Source organism: Lissotriton vulgaris, chromosome 2_1, assembly GCF_964263255.1.
Source record: "Lissotriton vulgaris chromosome 2_1, aLisVul1.2, whole genome shotgun sequence".
In the NCBI taxonomy this organism is placed as follows: domain Eukaryota; kingdom Metazoa; phylum Chordata; class Amphibia; order Caudata; family Salamandridae; genus Lissotriton; species Lissotriton vulgaris.
In genome coordinates this window covers 1,972,825,640-1,972,847,733 of record NC_141687.1, presented here as the reverse complement: position 1 = coordinate 1,972,847,733, position 22,094 = coordinate 1,972,825,640, and the positions used below count along the sequence as shown (strand labels likewise).

Here is a 22,094-nt window from a genome sequence, read left to right as displayed (position 1 = left end):
CTGGGATGTACATGTCATACCTCAAGGACTAGAGGGGTTGCTATATTTGCTAAGCCATTTTTGGGTGAAACCAAACGGGTAGCTGCTGACTCTACGGGTTGGTGGGTTAAAAGAAAAAAATATATAAAAATGAATATTTTCAAACAACAATAGACTTTGGAATGCAATAGTTACCGTTGTTGCAATATGCAACACAAGTTAAACACAATATAACATTGATCTCAACGGAAATTAAGTAAATGCAATAAAATCATTTTACAAATGTTTTTCGGGGCTAGATCCTGGATTCAGCCCCGGTGCATTTCCTGTAAACAGTTGGAAGAAATCGTTTTTGTTACACAGGCGATTAAGGAATATTTCTAAGTTTTGAAAATCAATTTTGTAAAAAGGGGGACCCCTACTCCTAATACATTCACTACTAGTAGGGAATAATGTAAACTATAATTTGTAAAGCAAACAGTAGTGAGCTTAATAATTAAGCCAAAAAACCCAACAAAAGCATACAATAAATTAAGTAGAATAGTATCTCATGTAAAAAAACTAAACATGTTATAATTGAAATCGATTTTTTTGAATTTTATCAGTTTTTTCTGCATTTTAGTTGAATGTTTCTTATATATAAATACATATATTGCATTAAAAAGTCAATCACATACAATTTATAATTCAAAAGGTGTGTGAAAACATACTAAGTCACAGTTCAATTATAACATGTTTCGTTTTTTTACATGAGATACTATTCTACTTAATTTATTGTATGTTTTTCTTGGGTTTTTTGGCTTAATTATTAAGCTCACTACTATAAGTTTTGAAAATCGACACTTAGTAGAATTTCTGGCAAAAACCAGGAAATGTATTCCTATGGAGGAAAATTGAGTTAACAGTAAATCACGGCTATAATTACTTTTCAGGTTCAGTGCTGGGCTCAAAGATACAGCACTGTAATCTCTCTAGATAGCAGGTGAGTATTTTCGTTTATCGGCTGATTTTTAGTGAATATTTTCAAGGTGCAAAACTCGACACTTCGAAGAAATTCGGAGTGAAACCCAGCCAATGTTACTCTATGGAGAAAATCAAGTTATCGGTCTTTGGGTAAATACTCTGCTGGCAGAGTTAAGGTTCTGGGGGTAGACTCAGGGGTCTCCCAGGGTCAGGCAAGTACAGTTGTTACACCTCAGCGGCACAGGGAGAGCCCAGTGCAGAGTGAGTAGGCCCAATGTTATCCTTCGGTTGGTGGTTGCTAGCAGGCAGGCCACATGGCTGTGGGCGCTGAGCTCCTGGTCACCTACACAGGGCAAGTGGGGAAGTTGGATAGGGTAGATGCTACACTCCCACTGGCACTCGGGCGGCTGGGTGCAGAGTGCTTTTGGGCCTTCGGGAGCCCAATTTATTCTAATGGGAGACTTGGAAGTTGAACAAAGGCTGCAGGCTCGGGGACGGAGATTCTTCAGGTGTGACCACCTCTTAGAGCGGTAAGTTGGGGAATTGGAGGATAGGTAGACACCCAAGAGTTGGGCAATGGGGGCTGTGGGGCGCCGGGTGCATGGGTGTCTCTTGGCATCAGGAAATCCTCGCAGTACCCGCGGGAGAGGTCCTCTTGGTCTTTGTCCAATCAGGCACGGGCCAGACTCGGCATGTGCTGAGTGTGCTGAATTCGCGGTTCCTGACGGGCACCAGGGGTTGCTGTTTGAGCAGAAGAACCACTGCTCGTGGGAGTCCCAGTCTTTGGCTGAGCAAGGCAGTCAGGTCCTCCGGGGTTTTTGATGTTGCTGACCACTGGAGACGCTGGAGTTTAGCAGGAGCAGGTTCAAGGATCAACAGGCCTGTAGGGCTGGGTCCAAGTCAGTTGGTGTTGTTCTCTTGTTAGCAGCTGCACGGCAGGTCTTTTCTTCTTGTAGTTTCGAAATCCAGATCTGAGGAAGGAAGGTTAAGGGTGCCCCCAAATACTAAATTTAGGGGTGTTACAGGTAGGGCAAGGGTAGGGACCAATGGGTCCCTGTCCAGTGGTGAGTACACCCCCTCTCCTAGTCTCTAGTGGGAGGGGGGCAGGAGACCAGCTCTGATTGGTTAGGGTTCCCCATCCCCAAGATGGCGAGAGCCCGGAGTTGTGCTTCACCTCGCCTCTCCCACCTGAGGGGTGGGGTTGGCAGAGGCTGGCACAACCCCTTTCCTCACTAAGGGTTTCCCGCTTGTCTTCCAGCCAAAGTGGGGGTCAGAACCGGTGGGGGCCAGTTGCTGAGTACAGCAAGTGGCCTGGAGAAGCTCACAAAGGCGGCATGCCTTTGAAGCTTCCCCTGCCCGTCCTGAGGGAGGAGGCTTGGCACCTCGTCCCAGGTAGGCATTGTTTCAGGCCCCAGAGAGTGGCAAGCTCTCGACATAAGGGTCCAGAAACATGTCTGGTGGTGGCAGACAACAAACACCTTATGTAAAGCTATGGCTGCCTTCCATATTTCACATGATGGGCACTTAGAGCAAAGTGAAGTGATTTCTGACAGAAAAAAGGTGCAAGTGGCATGAGAAAATATAACTACATATTTCTGTACCTGATAAGAGTAGCAAAGGAATAGAGTAAACATGTCAGAAAAAGACATCTGAATGAAAGCCTCAAGTGTTCAGAGATCCTTCACTTGCTAGTCCAAAAACAAGTCTCTAGGGAGTCAACTGCAAGGCAATGCACTATGGGTAAGGGAACCTTTACGAGTCAGTTCATTTTTTCGCTTCTTTCAAAGCAAGCCTATTAGGCTGCATTTGTACTCTAATGTAGGCAGGTTTTCACCCAAGATGCTGCTATGCAGTAAAAAAAAAAAAATTGAATTTTGAAAGTTCAGAATCCACATACTAGAAATCTGCTCCCAAGGAGACTCTTCCAATGGAAGAAGATGCTGTACTTTTAATTCCATTGGCCAAAAATATAGGAAAGTGTTCCCGAGTCCCTGCACGCAGCAGGAAATTAGTCTAATGTTGATGTCTATCAATGAAGATTCTACTGGAAGAGACAGAATGCCCAGTGTTGAGGGTTGGAGAAGGGAAATTCTGCACTGGTCGTCTTATGAGGGAGCTGTTCAACAGATGCCCGGAGAGGTCAGGGATCCCTTGAAGCTGCCCGGGCATGGGAGCCATTAGTAGAGTAATTGAAACAACTAAATAGCTCCTTACTCGAGGAGCCTCCACACCCACCCCCGATTTCATGGGTAACACTCTAAGCCTTTGCAGTGCGCACCTGTACGAGCATGTAGACTTCCCTAATATGTGAGGGCATAGAACATTTCAGGATCCGGGCAATAACGACACCATGGGGCTTTGCTCGACACCCTAGACTCCACGATGGGAAAAACGTTAAATCATCACTTTATAACTAGTAGCAGGCAGAGCCATGGCACGCCTGAGGAAGAGGAGGAGGGGTCGGGGGTGTTCCTGTTTCTTATAGGTGGGTCTACAGTTTGTGCGCATCCAAAGTCCCATGGTTGACGATGGTGCTGTGATTGATATAACGTTTTCAATCTGGTAGGAGTCCTGCCGGGTAGGAGGTTCATGCATTATCAGCTTGTTGCAATTTGTGGACACTGAATGTATATTAGTCTTATTTGGTAACAAGCACCTGTATGCAAATGAAAATAATAAAAAATATAAAAATAAAAAAATAAAAATCAATGAATATTCTACAATACAGAAACATTTTTCCATAAAAACAACCAAATTCCAATTAGTCTAGTTATTTCATGCTCTACTCGTCCAGTTTCAAACTCACCCTTTCTTGCTTCTCGCGCTCTTTTTCAGCATGAAAAGCCTGCCATTGCTCAGACACAAAAACCATGAATTTCTGCCCATGAACCTTAAACTCCATCATCTGTTCTTGTTCCCAGGAATCTATGCGAACCTTCAATTCTTCTTCCAGCTGTTCAGAAATAATTGTACATTTTTGCTTATAAATAATTGACAAAGAATAAGTCTACAACTTTCCATAACTGAACCAACATTTCTAAAACAAAAATTTCTTCAAATGATACAAAAGTTTCAATGTAAGTCATCACAGACAAATAAGAGTTTTGCTTTCTTCCCACATCCTCTGACCCTCAGTTTGTTGGAAAGGATTTATTTTTAGAATACACTGAATTGCAAATTGGGCATCTTAATTAAGGTTCAGATATAGTATTTCAGCCACAGGTCCGACATTTATCCAGCATTCACCTAAATACTGTTTTCATGGACAGGAGTATACAGACTAATAAATCTTCCACTAGTCCCTACCAATGGAATATAAGACCATCATGAATGTTACACCCAGAACCGACATTCACTGTGAATTCATCATAGTAGAATCAGTCAGGTCAGAAACCTGGAGAGAACAGAAAACTTAAAATTTCCCGCTAACATTACTTTGGACCATAGTGCCCAAAGACACTCTTGAAGGGGACACATAAAGCCTTTAATGTGAGAGTACGGCTACACAGGAGGCCACATCGGTATGCCTTTGCCATGACTGCATTCAGGACAGAAGGCAGAAAGGGTTGGATCTGAAGGGGCAGGAAGTGGGTGTTGGTGGAATGGACTTTAAACTCAAAGCTTTCGAGGAGAGATGTGGGATAGGCCCTCGGTCTGCTTGGACCCTTGAGAAGCCAGTCTTCTAGGTAAGGGAAGAAGTGAGTCACTCTTTCTGAGGTTGTCAGATTGGACTACTTGGCATTTGAGGAAGGTCATTGGGGCTGCCGTGACTGTTAGGGAGTGTGAAGAATACACAAATGGCACATGATGTGCTCATTCTTTCAGGACTTCTTTTCTCCCTACTATTAGCACTGGTTAGTCAGCATGGGGACTTGAAAGAGAAGAGACACTTTATGAAAAAAATAGAAACACTATCATTCAAAGTACTTGAAAACACTGAATGGCAGTAAAAGACAGATTAAGCCAAAAATAGCTTCACTAGTGGGCTGGAAATACAACTTCCTCACTTACACTAATGAATGATGTGAAGGGTGGCAACTCCTCAACTTCAGAAGGGTGCACTGCCAGTTGGATCTGGGCGTGAAAGTCATACTAGAGTGCCTTTGATTTGTTTTTGATAAGGGGTTCAAAACAGTGCCATTTGTGATGTAAAGTATTTGGCTAAAAAAAAAATAATATATATATATATATAAATAAAGACACGGACTCATTCACCTTACATGGTTGCTTATTTTCTTGAAGGCAGGTACGCTAACCACTTGGTAAAAGTAAGAGTCTTTGTGGCTACATTTGGGAAGGACTAAAAGTACCAGCATGCCATTTCCACAACGCCCACTGGGGCGGGACTTTGTAATGATAAAAAAAAAGCGTCTCCTAATGGCTGTTTCCTACCTGATTCATTGCCAGTGATCAAGAGCTTTCTGAAGCTCGAAACGCGTTTGGCCGTATGCAGCCTGCGTATCGAATTGCTACCTGCATGTGGTGTGCCGTTTCCTTCACTGTGTGAGGCATCTCTAGGGGCAACCTGTGTGATTGGAATATATATCTCACACACCACCTCCAGTGAAGACTGAAAGAAGGAGCCACAAGCGAGGATTTGAAGGAGAGGTTCTTTATTTGCTGGCAGGTAAGGCGTAATGCATTTCGGCGTGAGCCTTCCTCAGACGCCCCTGCTTAACTGAAAGTCCAAGCACCCAGCCATATTAAGTCTCTGCAGCTCTCCCTAATTGATAGGAGCACGCCTCCCCCAGCCATGTGATCGCATTGCTGATTGTAGTGTAAGGTAGCGAACACTACAACTCCCAGGATTCAACATACCTGGGCTGGAAATGCGTGGGGAAACCAAAGTGGAAATTCTTGTGTTTCAAGGCGTCTGCAGCGCTCGGCGACCTTCATTCAGCTTATGCACGCATGAGAGCCTCTCAAGTCCCCGCTGTTCCGCTTCACCCTACAGGGTACAGGTCCGCCAGGTCGTGGGTTGGTGACAGTGCACCACGCACCATCCGTGGAGTCACAGACTGCTATAGCGCAGCGTCCCGTGCTTTCCTGCTTTGCTGTAGGTGAGCTGCCGCTTTGTCAATAACTTGACGAGAAAAAAAACTGCTTGCGCAGGCACCAGGATTGGGCAGCCAACTTTCCGAAGCGGGAGCTCCTTAACGTGTCTCTGGTCGACACGAATAACATCACACACCACCTCCAGTGAAGACTGAAAGAAGGAGCCACAAGCGAGGATTTGAAGGAGAGGTTCTTTATTTGCTGGCAGGTAAGGCGTAATGCATTTCGGTGTGAGCCTTCCTCAGACGCCCCTGCTTAACTGAAAGTCCAAGCACCCAGCCATATTAAGTCTCTGCAGCTCTCCCTAATTGATAGGAGCACGCCTCCCCCAGCCATGTGATCGCATTGCTGATTGTAGTGTAAGGTAGCGAACACTACAACTCCCAGGATTCAACATACCTGGGCTGGAAATGCGTGGGGAAACCAAAGTGGAAATTCTTGTGTTTCAAGGCGTCTGCAGCGCTCGGCGACCTTCATTCAGTTTATGCACGCATATGTATATATAGCAGGGCTCGACAAATCCGAAAAATGGTACTAGACCTAAAGGTCTAGTACCATGGAAAATCCCCTCGACCTGACTGCAACCCACTTGACCTCCGTCTCTGAAAACGGAGCAAAAGTGACAAGATAACAAGATTTAATGGCATCTTTATTGCTCTTTCCCTTTGTGAGCAATAAAAATGCCTTTAAATCGTGTTAACTTGTCACTTTTGCTCTGTTTTCAAAGACCGAGGACAAAAGTTAGTTTGACTTCCTACTCGCCAGAAAGGGCGAGTAGGACCTAAAAATAGCTCGTCCTCATCCATTCTTCCTCGCAAATGCGAGCGGGCGAGTGGATTTGTCGAGCCCTGTATAGTACATAAGAACATACATCATGCTGCATCTCGAAGACATGTTTTCTTTGATTTGGTCTTAAAAAGAAAAACTGGGGTCTTGTGACCCCCAATGTGCACAAAGACTCCATTATTAACGGAGATCAGCTATCATGTAAGTTATCGTCTGAATAGTGAAAACTATGAATGCCTGACTCTTTGCTAGAAAAAGTGCACCATTTTCCTAGTAACAGGACTAACAATGCAGTATTTCTCAATGAAAGGTACCATTTTACTTCAAATCTGTTTTATTTTAGGGGTAAGGGATGTCGCATAGAGCAGGGTCGAGAATACACAGTGTTTAGCCTAAAACTCTTTTCAGGGCCGGATGCGTATTCAGGCACTGTAACTGTTACATCAGCACTCCAGGGATAAAGCAGAGCATTACACAGCGTTAAGCCTACAACCCACAGGGGGCCGGCCGCATATTGGACGGTACATGGTGAAACATCTTAATCCCCCACCGCAGCGGAAACCTTAGTGGTTAGGCTGACAGCGTTCTAAGTAGACTGTCACAACCAACTTTTCATCCCAACAGGGGCTAGAAGTCCGCAGAAGAGCGGAGAGAACAAAGAGAACAGAATAGGCAAAAGAAAGAGTGTGACAGGAAATAGTTCAAGTTCTAGAATTTGTATAGCGCACTACTCACCCAGAGGGTCTCAAGGCGCTTGAGGGAGGGTGGGTGCATTACTTATCAAAAAGCCAGGTTTTCAGCTGTTTTCTGAAGGAGAGGTGGTTCTGTGTAAGGCGGAGGTGAGTGGGGAGAGAATTCCACGTTTTGGCCGCTAAGTAGGAGAAGGATCTTCCTCCCATGGTGGATCTATGGATGCGCGGGATTGCGGCGAGGGCTTGATTGGATGATCGTAGTTGTCGGGCGGGTGTGTAGAAAGACAGTCGTGTATTGAGGCATTCGGATCCTAGGTCGTAGAGGGCTTTGTGTGCGTAGGTGAGAAGACGGAACGATATTCTCTTGTTGACGGGGAGCCAGTGGAGGTCTTTCAGGTGACCGGAAATGTGAGCTTGACGGGGGATGTCTAGAATGAGTCTGGCTGAGGCGTTTTGGATGCGTTGAAGTTTTTTCTGTAGTTTGGCTGTGGTTCCTGCTCTAAGGGTATTTCCGTAATCCAGTCGGCTGGTGACCAGTGCATGGGTGACTGTCTTTCTTGTTTCAGTGGGGATACAACTGAAGATTTTTTTGAGCATGCGTAGGATGTTGAAGCATGAAGATGAGACGACGTTAACTTGTTTGGTCATCAAGAGGGAGGAGTCTAGGATGAAGCCTAGGTTGCATGCGTGATCTGTAGGTATGGGTGCTGTGCCAAGGGTCGGTGGCCACCATGAGTTGTCCCAGGCAGCAGGGAATAGTCCTGAGATGAGGACTTCTGTTTTGTCCGAGTTTAGTTTTAAACTGCTGTTTTTCATCCATTCGACTACTTCTTTCATTCCTTCGTGTAGATTGGTTTTTGCGGTGTTTGGGTCTTTGGTGAGGGAGAGGATCAGCTGGGTGTCGTCTGCGTAGGAGATGAGGTTGTGTTGTCGCGCGATGGATGCGAGGGGACTCATGTAAACGTTGAAGAGGGTGGGACTGAGTGATGATCCTTGTGGTACGCTGCAGATGACTTCGGTGGCCTCTGATTTGAATGGGGGAAGGCGGACTCTCTGGGTTCTTCCGGCGAGGAACGAGATGATCCAGTCCTAAGCTTTTCCTTTTATTCCGACGTTGAGTCGTTGTGAGGGTGCTATGGCAGACTGTGTCGAAGGCGGCGGAATGGTCAAGTAGGATGAGGGCAACTGTTTCTCCGTTGTCCAGTAGCGCTCGGATGTCGTCTGTAGCAGCAATGAGGGCTGTTTCGGTGCTGCGTTTGGCTCGGAAGCCGGTCTGTGAAGGGTCGAGTGATTTGTTGGATTCGAGGAAGGCGGCGAGCTGACTGTTGACGGCTTTTTCAATTACTTTGGCAGGGAATGGGAGGAGTGAGATGGGGCGGTAGTTCTTAAGTTCAGAGGGGTCTGCTGTGGGTTTCTTCAGAAGGGCGCTGAGTTCGGCGTGTTTCCAGCTGTCCGGGAAGGTAGCGGAGTTGAAGGAACAGTTGATGACATCGCGGAGATGTGGTGCGATGATGGAGTCTGATTTGTTGAAGATGTGGTGAGGACATGGGTCGGTTGGAGATCCTGAGTGGATCGAGTTCATCAGGGGGATGGTGTCTTCAGTAGTGATAGGGTTCCAGGCGCAGAGGTTGTGAGAGTGCTGTTTTGGGTCGGGAGTGGGTAAAGTGGTCTGTTCTTCGGTCTGGTTTTCAAAGCTGTTATGTATGGCGGCGATTTTGTTGTGGAAGAAAGAAGCTAAGGAGTCGCAGAGGGCTTGGGAGGCAGAGATGTCGTTGGTGCCGGCGGTGGGGTTGGTAAAATCGTTGACAATGTTGAATAGTTCCTTGCTGTTGGGGGCGTTGTTGTAGAGTCGATCCTTGTAAGCTGATTTTTTAGTGGATCGGATCAATTGGTGGTGTTTGCGGGTGGCGTTCTTGAAGGTGGTTAGGTTGTCAGTGGCTGGGACTTTTCTCCAGGTTCGACATAACTTTTTAGATTTTTTTAAGGTCATCGTTGAACCAGGGGGCCTTTTTGCTCCCTTGTTTGATCTGGTGGTTTTTCAAGGGTGCTAATTAGTCAGCGCTGTGGGTGATCCATTCTGTGAGTTGGTGGCAGCTTGGTTTGGGTCCGATGATATGGTCGGAAGGTTTTGGTTAAGCGATGTGGAGAGTTGGTCAGTGGTAATTTTATTCCAGTTTCTTCGAGGAATAGGTTGTGGGGGGTTGTGAGTCGTGGATTTTTTGTAGTTGAAGTGGGCGCAGCTGTGGTCCGTCCAATAGAGAGCTGTGGTGATATCGAAGGAGATGTGCTTGCTGGAGGTGAAGATAGGGTCGAGCGTGTGTCCGGCTAGGTGGGTGGGGGTGTCAACAAGTTGTTTGAGTCCAAGGTTTGCCATGTTGTCCAGAAGGGTGGTGGTGGTGGTGTTGTCGTTTTTCTTTTCCAGATGGAAGGTGAGGACTCCCAATAGAATGTAATCCTCAGATGTGAGGGCATGTGGGCTGATTAATTCAGTGATGTCTTCGTTGAATTGTGTGCGGGTTCCTGGTGGTCTGTAGATGAGGGTGCCTCTAAGTGTGTTCCTGGGGTCGGTGTGGATCTGGAAGTGAAGGTGTTCGGCGGTCGCGAGGTTATCGTCTGAGCTGGTCGTAATTCGGATGGTGTTCTTATGGACGATGGCGATGCCTCCTCCTGTTTGGTTGGTGCAGTCTTTTCGGATGATTTTGTAGGCATCTGGGATGGCTATGGCGATGTCGGGAGCTGATGAGGCGTTCATCCAGGTTTCTATGAGGAAGGCGACGTTGGGCGATGTAGTGTCGAGTAAGTCCCAGAGTTCAGTGGCGTGTCCGCGGACCGAGCGGGTGTTCAGCAGGATGCACTTCAGGTGGTTAGGGTCGGAGATGTTTTTGGGGGAAGTGGATTTGATGTGGGTCCTGATGCAGGTGAACTTGCATGAGTGGCAGGCGAATGGTCCATGGGTGAGTCCTGGGGTAGCTTTGTAGCAATGAGGTGTGCGCCCGGAGTGGAGGGCGAAGAGGGTACCGGCGTCATACGTTATGCGGGTGGAATGGGTTTTGCGGGGACCAGGGGGTCTGGCGCTGGGCGCGGTACAGGCGCGGACGGGTGTAGACGGGCTTACCTTTGGCGCACCTTCGGCGCGCAATGGGCGCGACCGCTGCGCGTAAAAGCATCTGTCATATGTGGATAGTGGTGGGGGGGAGGGGCGAGGGAGGATCAGCTGGGAGGCGGGATCGGGGCGGAGGAGACGGGCTCCGAGGAACAACTACCACAAAATGGCAGCTAAAGTGAAAATTGCTACAGGATGGGGCACAGCGAGTAATAGATTGATTTAAACACTCAGAGAAGTAAGCGCTACAGATATTGAAGTTCAAACGATGTTAATTAGGGTCAAAGCTACAACAGCGAGCGTACAACTTGGCCTGCGCATAAGAATGTAAACAGTGCTTAATTCTGGATATCGTCAATATTAATTACAAACACTCGAAGATGCTTCAAGGAGTCAAGCGCTATGACAAGCAGCAGCTAGCAGACACTTAATTAGAAACACTCGATAATGCTTCAAGAAGTCAAGCGCTATGACAAGCAGCAGCTAGCAGACAGAGCGCTATTAATAATTATAAACACTCGGTAATGCTTCTAGCGCTATGACAGGCAGCAGCTAGCGCACACGAGTAGCACAGAGAAAGCAGCGAGTGCAGCCAACGATACCACTGGAGCAGGGAGCGTGGGGAGCGACCGCTTCTGAAAGCGTCAGGGCGGTAAGACAGCGCAGGGAGAGAGAGTGAGGATAGTGTGCGTCGGGGATGGAGGGGGCAGACACTGGGCTCTACCCTGGATGGCTACGCAGGGATAACGCACAGGCAGGTGGCTAGGTCAGCAATCTGCTTGGGTCCATGGGAGCGATGGCATCAGCAAACAGGCGCAGTGTTTAGTTTGGTGGGCATTTGTCCCGCATGTTCTACTTTGCATAAATATGTGATATGGGGTTGCCAAACTGCTTTATACCATGTATCGCTTGCCTGCAACGGCGCTGTAAAGAGCTCCATACGTGCCACAAACGCACAAACCATGCAGTGATTGGAGGAGTCTCGGGTTTTTTCCAGTATAGTGCAATTAGCTGCCTGGCCGCACTCAACATTTGGAGTGCCAGCGTCCAATCACTCCTGGTCAGCGCCTTCAGACCAGCAGGTTTGATACCCAGCAAGACTGTGCAAGGGCCGTCAGGCAGAGGAATTCCCAGCACCCTCCTGATGTGGCTAAGGACCTCCGTCCAGAAGACCGTGAGCAATGGGCAAGCCCACCATATGTGCATAAAATCCCCCGTCGCAGAGCGGCATCTCCAGCACACAGTACCACTGGGTCATAAGCTTGTTAGTATTTTCCTGTTGCGGGATGCTACGGTAACCTTTGGGGATGTCCTGCCATAATCTAGTCCACTGGTTAGGGGAGACCTCCTCTCCCTGCAGCTCCTGCCAGTGAGGTTGGCAGGGGTGGGCAGGTGGCTGATGAGTATGCTGCAAGATCTGATAAATGCAAGATGTAAGTCCTTTAGACTCAATGGGATAGCGGGCTAAGCGTTCGAAGAAAGTGAAAGCCCTAGTCGCCGCCTGATGCATATCTGCTGCCGTTGCCCAGTGTTTTAGTTGAGCATATTGTAGCCCTGCGGTCGGCGGAACCCTGAATTCCCCCCTGCACTGGGCAAGGATTTAAATGAGCCCCCGAACAGATCCGTTAGAACCAGACAGTCCCCCTCCGACAGTGAAAAGGCCAGAGTGCGATGGGCCGGTGGGAAGGACGGGTTCCCCTCAATCGAGGTGTGGGGTGAAGGAAAGGACGTGAGCCCTTTGTGGAAGGCAATTTTATCCCAGATGTCCAAGACTGTTTTTGTGGGCACCGCGATATAGGCGCTCTGAGAGCGTGCTGCCCGATGGTGCCATATGAGGTCCCAAATAGTTCGCCCCGTCACAGCCCGATCGATGTGCATCCAACGCTTTTTGCTTTCGGGGACCCCCATTCCAGTACGCATCGCAGATGAGCTGCCCAATAGTACTCTACAAGGATGGGGCACACCAAGCCTCCCCTGTCTCTAAGGGCCATCAGAAGCTTTTGTGAGAATCAAGGTTTCTTGCCACCCCATATAAAGTTTGTGAGATCGCGCTGAAGGCAGCGAATACTAAGTAACGGCACAGGAGTGGGGAGGCATTGCAACAGGTATAGGACTTTCGGGAGGATCGACATTTTAATATCGTGAAGTCGTCCTAGCCATGACAGCATCAAGGGGCGCCAACGTCGCAGGTCCTCTAGTACTGACCTCCGGCATTCCCACCAGTTGGCCTGCGTCCATGTGTCTAGAGTAGGAGTCACCTGGAAGCCAAGGTAGCGAATGGAACTGGCAGTCCATTGGAATGGGACCAAGCACTCCAGGGCCGGAATCTCGTCTTGCGGGATAGTTAAGTTAAGAGCCCAAGATTTGCTGTGGTTGATCCGAAGGCCAGTGGCACGTTCAAAGAGGCACATGAGAGCATGCAGGGCAGGGAGGGGAGGGACTCCAGAGGACGCGCGAGGGAAAGAATGAGATCATCCGCAAACAACGCCACCTTGTTGGCACGACCACCCAGCTGAATACCATGGATATATATGGTGCCTGGCGGATCATTTCCGCCAGTGGCTCCACCACGAGGGCAAAAAGCAGAGGCGAAAGGGGGCACCCCTGCCTGGTCCCCCAGTGGATAGTGAATGGTTCTGTAAGCCGGCCATTGACCCGTATCAGAGCTTGTGGGGTAAGGTAAGGCGCCATCATCCGAGCGATCATGTTCTGCCCCAAGCCAATTTTGGTTAGGACCGCCCGAAGGAAGTTTCCATTCCACACGGTCGAAGGCCTTCTCCGCATCCAGTGAGAGAAGGCACCCAGGGATCTTCCAGTGGCGCGCCTTGCCCACCAGATGCGCTATCTTGCGTACATTATCAGCCCCCTGCCTGTTGCGAATAAATCCGACCTGGTCTGGTCCACCAGGCCTGGCATGTGAGGATCAAGGCGTTTGGCCAGGAGTTTAGTATAAATTTTGAGGTCAGTATTCAACAGAGCGATGGGGCGGTACGTTGCACACTGTGTGGGGTCCTTGCCTGGCTTCAGGATCAACGCTATCTCGGCCATTCCCATGTCACGGAACGGCCCCTCAGTATCCGTAAGGAATTATATAGTCTCAAGAGATGTGGCCAAAGCTGGGATTGGGACATACGATCAAAAGACAAGGGCAGACCATCCGGTCCCGGGGTTTTCCCCAAGGGAAGATCCCTCAGGGCTGCCAGCACCTCCTCTTGGGTGAAGGGGTCCTCCAGAGTAGCAGCATGAAGTGGATGAAGGGTCGCCCCCGCGTAGTTATTTAGGACATCCACCACAATCTCCGGAGGCTTTCCGATAGAGCGTCGAATAGTAGGACTGGAACGTCTCACTTGTCCCTCTCCAGTGTGACCTTCACCCAGTCAGACCATTGAACCGTCGTTATATGAGCCTTAGCCGCGCGTGCTCGTAGACGTCCCGCAAGCAACCTACCCACCTTATCCCCTCCTTGATAGTACTTTTGCTTGAGGGCTAGCAGCGAGTGTTCAGCCTGGTTAGCGCGCAAGAGTCGCAGCTGCCCTCGAAGATTGGCAAGGCGCCTCCTAGACGCTAGCGAGGAGCCACCCTGATCCCTACGCTCCTCCATTTTGATATCCTTTGCCAGCCTATCCTCCAAGGCCAGAGCCTTGCGCGCCTTGGCTATCGAAAGTGTGGTTGTGGCCTCTCATGGTTGCCTTAAAGGCGTCCCACAATACCAGGAAGGGAGTCTCTGGAAGTTAATTGGTGAGGAAATAGGAATATATGGCAGCCCTTATACAGTCAACAGCTTCCGGGTCTCGAAGGAGGCTTGGGGGCAAGCGCCATACTGACTCGCGAACAACAGCAGCACGCGGGTCCTGGAGTGTCAAGTCAACATGTGCATGGTCCGCGAGTGAAATATCGGACATGGAGGCGCCCAACAGGTCGCGCAGCAGGGTATGGGTGATAAAAAAGGTAATTGATCTGGGAGTACGATCGCTGGGCATGGGAATAGAAAGAGTAGTCTCGTAAATCCGGGGAATGGAAGCGCCATGCATCGAGCAGCCCCAACTCCGCAATTTGGGTGTGCAGCGCAGATGACATGGCCCCAGCACTGGTAAACGTGGCATCGCTACGGTCCACCCTCGGGTCCCAGACTAGGTTAAACTCACCCCCAAGGATCAGAAAGGGATCGCCCCGCGGCACATGGTCCCGTAGGAGCGATTGTAGGTATCGATCTTGCATCTGGTTGGGGGCATACACATTACAGAGAGTGAGAAAAAAGGTACCATTTTAACACTATCAGTTAACCTGCTAGCATCAAAAGGCAAAGCAAGATGACTCTGAAAGTAGGCACATGGTGTGATGATGCATTTGTTAACTGTATTCCCTTAATGTGATTCCAAATACTTACAATATCTTTTCCCTAGTACAGCTAAAGGACCATTATGACAAAAAACAAACAATGGAACTTGTTTGGCTAAAGGTACTAAATAACAAAAATGAGGAGATTCAAAACAGTAAAATTAATTCATTTACCTCCAAATATGAATATAAACAGAACTCATTTGAACATTTAATCTACACAGAGGGATTAAAACAATGCACCCAAAGCTAAACACCACGAATCAATAAAAATCATAGACCGATACGAAATAACAGCCTTAAAAAGGAACCCACAAGGTAATGGGATCCTGGTAACTATACCTTAGTGAGCTTTTTCAGAAGTGCAGAATGCTCTCTTTGTTCTTTTAAAAGATTACCTCCTCGGTTTGCCAATCTACTAGGGTCTTCAAATTTTTTCTAAAGAGAAAATAAGTGTTTAGAAATTAGAGAAATAGTAAAACACAATATTAACATGTCAAATTAGCATGTTCTAAAAAAATATACAAATTCAACGATATTTATCTCTTAACAAGTTGCACATTTCGAAAGATGGCCACTTTTAATCATTTCCACACTATTTTTCATGTGCTGGTTATTCCAGAACTAAACTGTTCTTCTATAGCCATACACATTGCACAGAAAAGTGAACCAGGCAGTCATCTACTTGTAATCCTAGTTCTCCATAACTAGTATTTCTTTTTGCAGAAGATTTAGTAGGGAATAAGAGCGCCCTACCAATTCAATCAGATTATGCATCTGGAGTGCTGGGAGGTAGGAGGAATGAAAGTATGTGTGTTGTGCATTCTTGTCCCGTTTACCTGTCTTTACAAGGACCACTTTTACACAGACAAGCGAGTAGAAGGCTTTTAGGGCAAGGCAAATAGCCATCAGCTTTAGGTTATTGGTGGATTACCCTGGTAATGTCTTGAGTCTGCTTCTGTAGGGTCCTCACTTAGTTAACCAGTCTTTTCCCTGCTTCACTGGATAGAGAGGAGGGATGGTGGTCAGCTAAGAAATGTGTTGTCCACTGTGAAAAAAGGAACCAGCTTTGATAGAATGGAGGACCTAGTCTGAAGCACAATGAGGCCAACTGAGGATGAACTGCAAGGTCCTACAGCTAGGTGACATGTATAGATTAACTGAAAGCAAAAAGTGGCACTGTCTTCAGCATGACAAGTTTCAAACTCCAAGAACTGTGCAAAGGCACAAAAGATGTACCAATCTAAAACGTGAGCACCAGGTTAAGATCATACTGTACAAAAAAAATATATAGCAATCTAGGAAACAGAGGAGTCGGACCATTCAAGACGCTTCAAAACAAGTGGTTACAAAAAGGACAGCTGATCAGCAGGCTGAGTGGGTCAACATCCTCCTTTGCATACCACATGAGAAAGTGTAACTATTCAATACATTACATGCCTAGTTTATGAAAAACAGCGCGTAACAGAACATACATGTTAAGAAGTTGCATGATAACCCCCTGTGAACTATACCGGTTTCCTCAAACTATGAATATGTGAACATTAAAAATCTCAAGTAAAGAAAACTGCAATGCAACTAAGTTGGTGTGCCAATAAATTGTGGGACGCGCTGTGCGTAAGTGCAACCCATAAAGTGTTGACGGGCTATCAAAAATGTATAGGCCGCTCTATCATACATGATCGATATACTAAGATATAAAGGCTTGTAAGATACATTTTTACTGCATGTTCTTCAAATCCAGATAATTTTCCTGTACTAAAAAAGCAATGATTTGGTGGCACAGCAAGATCAGATTGTATGGGTAGCCTTAATCCATTTAGCAAAACACAAAAAATGTACGCAAGGCTATGTTGAGCGGACTGTTTATGGGTATTATGCACTTGGACACAGTGTGACGGCATGTCTGCACCCACATACTTCATGTTTTCCTCAAGCAATGTCTTCGTTTGAGCAGGAGAGTGGAAAAAACGCATAGGATATGAATAAATGTTCCCTTAGCCTTCACACACACACAACCTATACAATATGGGATCTGAAGATGCATAGAAAAGCTGGAAGGCTATCTAATGTTGATAATGCACAAAGCCAGTAAGCAAAAAACGTATTTTATAAAATGTGAAAAGTCAACAGTCAACAAAGAGATGAAGCCCCAGAAGAACATGCGACTTACCTTCGGTAACACTTTTTCTGTTGGATTCAGTATCTGCCTGTGGATTCCTCACCTTGTGAATATCCCCCTGCATCAGCAACGTTCGGAAAATTATTTTGGAGCTCGCCGGCGAGCACGACATCACAGGAGCACGACATCACAGGAGCACGACATCACAGGAGCACGACATCACAGGAGCACGACATCACAGGAGCACGACATCACAGGAGCACGACATCACAGGAGCACGACATCACAGGAGCACGACATCACAGGAGCACGACATCACAGGAGCACGACATCACAGGAGCACGACATCACAGGAGCACGACATCACAGGAGCACGACATCACGCGCGGCTCCGCTGATGTCACTGACACAATAATAGGCCCACACCGGCGTGATGACATCAGTTCCGCCCTTTTTTCTGACGCTTCGAGGCACACGGACAGACAACAGTAAAATATACAAAGTGTACACAGTACAAAATAGTCAAGGTAACGCACATAGTGTGAATACAACATAGCAAAACATGTACAACACACATTTCTTTTGAAGATAACATGTAAACATTAAAACATTGCTATCATCTCAGGAATAGAAGAGTGGACAACAGGGAGGCGGGTGGGCATGTGAGGAATCCACAGGCAGACACTGTATCCACCAGAAGTAGCATTACCGAAGGCAAGTAACTTGATCTTCTGATGGATACATCTGCCAGTGGATTCCTCATCTTGTGAATAGATTCCCACAGCAGTCCCATATACCAGAAAATCCTGCAGGACAGAGGGCGCAAAGTGGCCGTCCCTCCTCACCTCGGTATCCCAGCAGTAATGCTTCGCAAAAGTGTGGAGGGAGGCCCAAGTTGCCGCTCTATAAATAAGCTCTAAAAGAACACCCCTAGACAAAGCAGATGTTAATGACTGCTCTAGTAGAGTGAGCTCTTATACCTTCGGGAGGCTCCTTACCCGCTAGGGAGTAGCAGATCTTGATGCATAGTATAATCCATCTTGAAAGTGTGCGCTTGTGCACAGCTCTTCCTTTTATGCAGCCAGCAAACCCAAGAAAGAGCTGGTCATCCACTCGATAGTCTTTTGTCCTATCAAGATAAAATCTCACTGCCCTCTTAGGGTCCAGGCGGTGAAGTCTCTCCTCCTCCTTGGAAGGATGAAGGGGAGGATAGAAGGTAGGAAGGGTAATGGACTGCCCCAGATGGAAGGGAGTTACCACCTTAGACAGAAAAGCAGCCTTGGTCCTAATAACTATTCGTTCAGCATGAATGGTCAAGAATGGGGGCTTTGAACTAGGAGCTTGAAGCTCACTTACCCTCCTTGCCACCAGGAAGACTGTCATAAAAGTTAAAAGTCTCATGGAACACTTGTGCAAAGGTTCGAAAGGAGAACCCATCAAAAAAGTAAGCACAAGATTCAAGTCCCATTGAGGCCCAATAAAGGGAGTAGGAGGAAATGTATTTGTAAGGCCCTTAAGAAACTTTAAAACCACAGGAGATTTAAATAAAGACTGCTGATCCGGTAGGCAGAGAAATGTCAACAAGGCCGAAAGATAACCCTTGATTGTTGCTACAGCAAACCCTTGCGGAGCCAAGGAAAGAGCAAACTAAAGTATGTCAGACAATCGAGCCTTCAAAGGGTCAATGGACTTCTCCCCACACCAAGTAATAAATTTAGACCACCTGTAAGAATAGATAGATTTGGTGGAATCACGCCTGGCCGATAGAATGACACCCACCACGTCATGTGGAAGAGATTCAGGTTGCCCCGTTATATCTCCAGAAATGAAGGTGTAAGGTCTGGAGGTGGGGTGTAGAAGCTGCCCCTCCATCGGAGAGAGGAGATCTGCCCTGAGAGGTAGACGGAGCGGCAGGCACAAGGAGAGGTGGAGAAGATATGTGCACCACACTCTTCTTGGTCTGTCTGGGGAGATCAATATGACTTGGGCCAGGTCTTGGCGAATCTTCCTCAGAGTCCAAGGAATCAAGGGTATGGGGGGGGGGGGGGGGGGGGGGGGGGGGGAACGCGTAAAGGAGTTGTGAGCCCCAACTCAACTGAAACGCGTCCCCAAAGGCTCCCTGCATCGGAAACTGGAGGCTGCAGAATGATGGGCAGTGAGCATTCTATTGAGTGGCGAACAGATCCACCTGAGGAGTTCCCCACATCCGAAAGACGTGAAGAACTACCTCTGGATGAAGCCTCCACTCTTGGTCGGAAGAGAACTGCCGACTGAGACCGTTTGCACGCACGTTCAGAACTCCGGCCAGATTATTTGCCATCAGACAAATCTGATGGTCCTTAACCCAGGACCAGAGACGCAGAGCCTCTCTCCAGAGACACTGCGACCCCACTCCTCCCTGCTTGTTGACATACCACATGGCGGTCGTGTTGTCCGTCAAGACTTGACCTGACCAACCCCGAAGGGGAGGGAGGAAGGCCTTGAGTGCTAGACGTATTGCCTGTAACTACAGAAGGTTGATGTGAAGCAACCTTTCCTCTGGAGACCAAAGACCCTTGATCTCCAGATCCCAGAGATGAGCACCCCACCCTAGAGTGGATGCATCCGTTATCATTGCGGCAACCAATGGAGGCAGATGGAAGGGCTTTCCTTGATACAGATTGCCCTCCACGCTCCACCAAGATAGATCTGCCGCAGCTTTTCTGGAGATCCTCAAAGACTCCTTGAGATCTGTTGTGTTGATACCACTGCCTGCGGAGGCACCACTGGAGTGCACTCATATGCCAGCGTGCATGGTTGACCAGCAGAATGCAGGAAGCCATCAGACAGAGCAGACGTAGGATCTTCAGGACTGGAACGACCGCTCCATTGTAAAATAAAGAAATCTTTTCCTGTATGTCGAGAATCCTTTGTGGTGGAGGGAATGCCCGACACAGTGGTATCCAGTACCGCACATAGGAACAGGTTGCACTGGGAGTGCACCAGGTGAGATTTGGGCACATTTATCGAGAAACCCAACCTGTACAACAACTGCGTTGTGTCCTGCAAATGATTGAGCACTCTCTCTGGAGATTCCGCTTTGATCAGCCAATCGTCCAGATAAGGGAATACTGGTATCCCTGACCTTCTGAGATGTGCTGCCATCACAGCAATCACCTTGGTGAAAACACGAGGTGCAGTAGTAAGACAAAACGGAAGGACGGCAAACTGGTAATGCTGCGAACCCACCGTGAAACTGAGATACTTCCTGTGCGACTTCAGAATGGGAATGTGGAAATAAGCATCCTGTAAGTCGATCGCCACCATCCAGTCTTCTTCCAGCAGTGTTTGGAGAATCTGTGCAAGGGTGAGCATCTTGAACATCTCCTGCTTCAGGAGAAGGTTCAAGATCCTTAGATATAGGATTGGATGAAGTCTGCCTCCTTCTTGGGGATCAGGAAATACCGGGAGTAGCATCCCTGACCCCTTTCCTGCTCCAGAACCACCTCTATTTTACCTTTTCTTAACAGTGCCAGGACTTCCTCCTGCAGGAGCAGCTGGTGGTCTTCCGTGCAAAACCCTTGGCAAGGAGGATAATTTGGGGGAAAATGCCAAAAGGGAAGAGCATACCCATTCTCTACGAGATTGAGAACATAAAGGTCAGATATAGCAGATTCCCAATCCTGCAGAAAATAGGTAAGCCGGCCCCCCAAAAGACCCGCATGATCCAGAATAGCGGATCTAGGACTGCTGTGCTATTTTAGGAGGGGGTGGGTAGAAGAAGAGGAGGAGGAAGAGGAGGAGGCCTGACATCTACAAGGATGAGCTCTTTGTCTGCCCCTGTAGGATTTATAGTTCTGCTGCTGCTGTGTCTGCTTATAAGGACGAAAAGAAGATCTTCCGAAGCCCCTGTACCTTCTGCTCACAGAACCTCTAATTTGCAATCCCAAAGACCTTGCTTTTGCCCTGCTGTCTTTGAACCTTTCCAATGCAGCATCAGCTTTCTTTCCGAAAAGGCCTGAGCCGTCAAAGGGCAAATCCATTAAAGCAGCCTGCACATCTGTTGAGTACTCAGTAGTCTCCAGCCAGGAAGCCCTTCTGGTGGCAATTGAAGACCCCACGACCCTAGCCACTGAATACGCTGTGTCCATACCGCTCTGTATGACCTGTCGAGTAGCAGCCTGCGTGTCAGCAACTACCTCATTAAAATTCTTTCTATCCTCTTCAGGAAGTTTAGGAGACAATTGCTTACCAGTATCCATCAACGCATGTATATAATGACCCAGTAAGCAAGTGGCATTTGTAGATTTAAGGGCCATGCTACCTGATGAATCATTTTTTTGCAGATTGGTCCTGCTTTTTGGAATCCTTATCACCAGGTACCAGGGGAAAAGCACCTGCAGATTTTTTAGAGCAAGCAGCTTGCACAACAGAACTCTCCGGCAAGGGATAGGTGGACAAAAAGTCAGGGTCACCAGGAGCCACCCTGTAAAGCCTTTCAATAGCGTTAGAAACCGCAGGAGCAGTAAGAGGTGTACTTCACACCTCCAGGATTGGATCAGTCAGAGCATCAGTAAATGGAAGTATAGACAGACTAAGGAGAATGGAGGACTTCAGTCAGAATGTTCGATTTATACTCCGCATTGGGCAAAGTCAAATTGAGTAAATCCGCTGCCTTTTTAATAGAAACATGATAGGGTGCCACATCTTTAGACGGAGCATGTAACACCGAGGCTAACTCTTAATCAGGGGACAGTTCAAGACCACTTGCCTCTCTTAAATCGAAATAATCCTCTGATTCCTGAAGCTCACCCTCTTCAAACTCAGCAACCCTATGACTCCGCTCACACCTCGACCTCTCCTTCCGAAGCGACGTCGTCTTATCCGGAATCTACTCCGAAAGGGCCGGCGTCAAACTTCAAGTTGGAAGATCCCGAGGTCGGTCTTGAGCCGGTGAAGCCGTAAACGGCGTCGGTGACCACGGCGGCGCCAAGAGATGCCAAGGCGGCGCCGGCATGAAAGGCGCTGGAGCATAAGCTGGGGGACTCCCAAATTGTATGCCAACGGACCCATGGGA

General features: G+C 47.8%; 1 protein-coding gene across 4 annotated transcripts in view; it reads right to left on the bottom strand.

Moving 5' to 3' along the window:
- Nucleotides 1–22,094, bottom strand: part of LOC147733584 (protein regulator of cytokinesis 1-like) — a 544,834-nt gene that overhangs the window by 234,567 nt on the left and 288,173 nt on the right. For all 4 annotated transcript variants that reach the window (XM_086958174.1, XM_086958175.1, XM_086958173.1 and 1 more), the window contains exons 9-10: nucleotides 15,259–15,354; nucleotides 3,749–3,895 (exon numbers count right to left, since the gene is read on the bottom strand). In XM_086958174.1, the coding sequence (XP_086814300.1) occupies nucleotides 3,749–3,895; nucleotides 15,259–15,354 (243 nt within the window). The remainder of the gene's footprint in view (nucleotides 1–3,748; nucleotides 3,896–15,258; nucleotides 15,355–22,094) is intronic.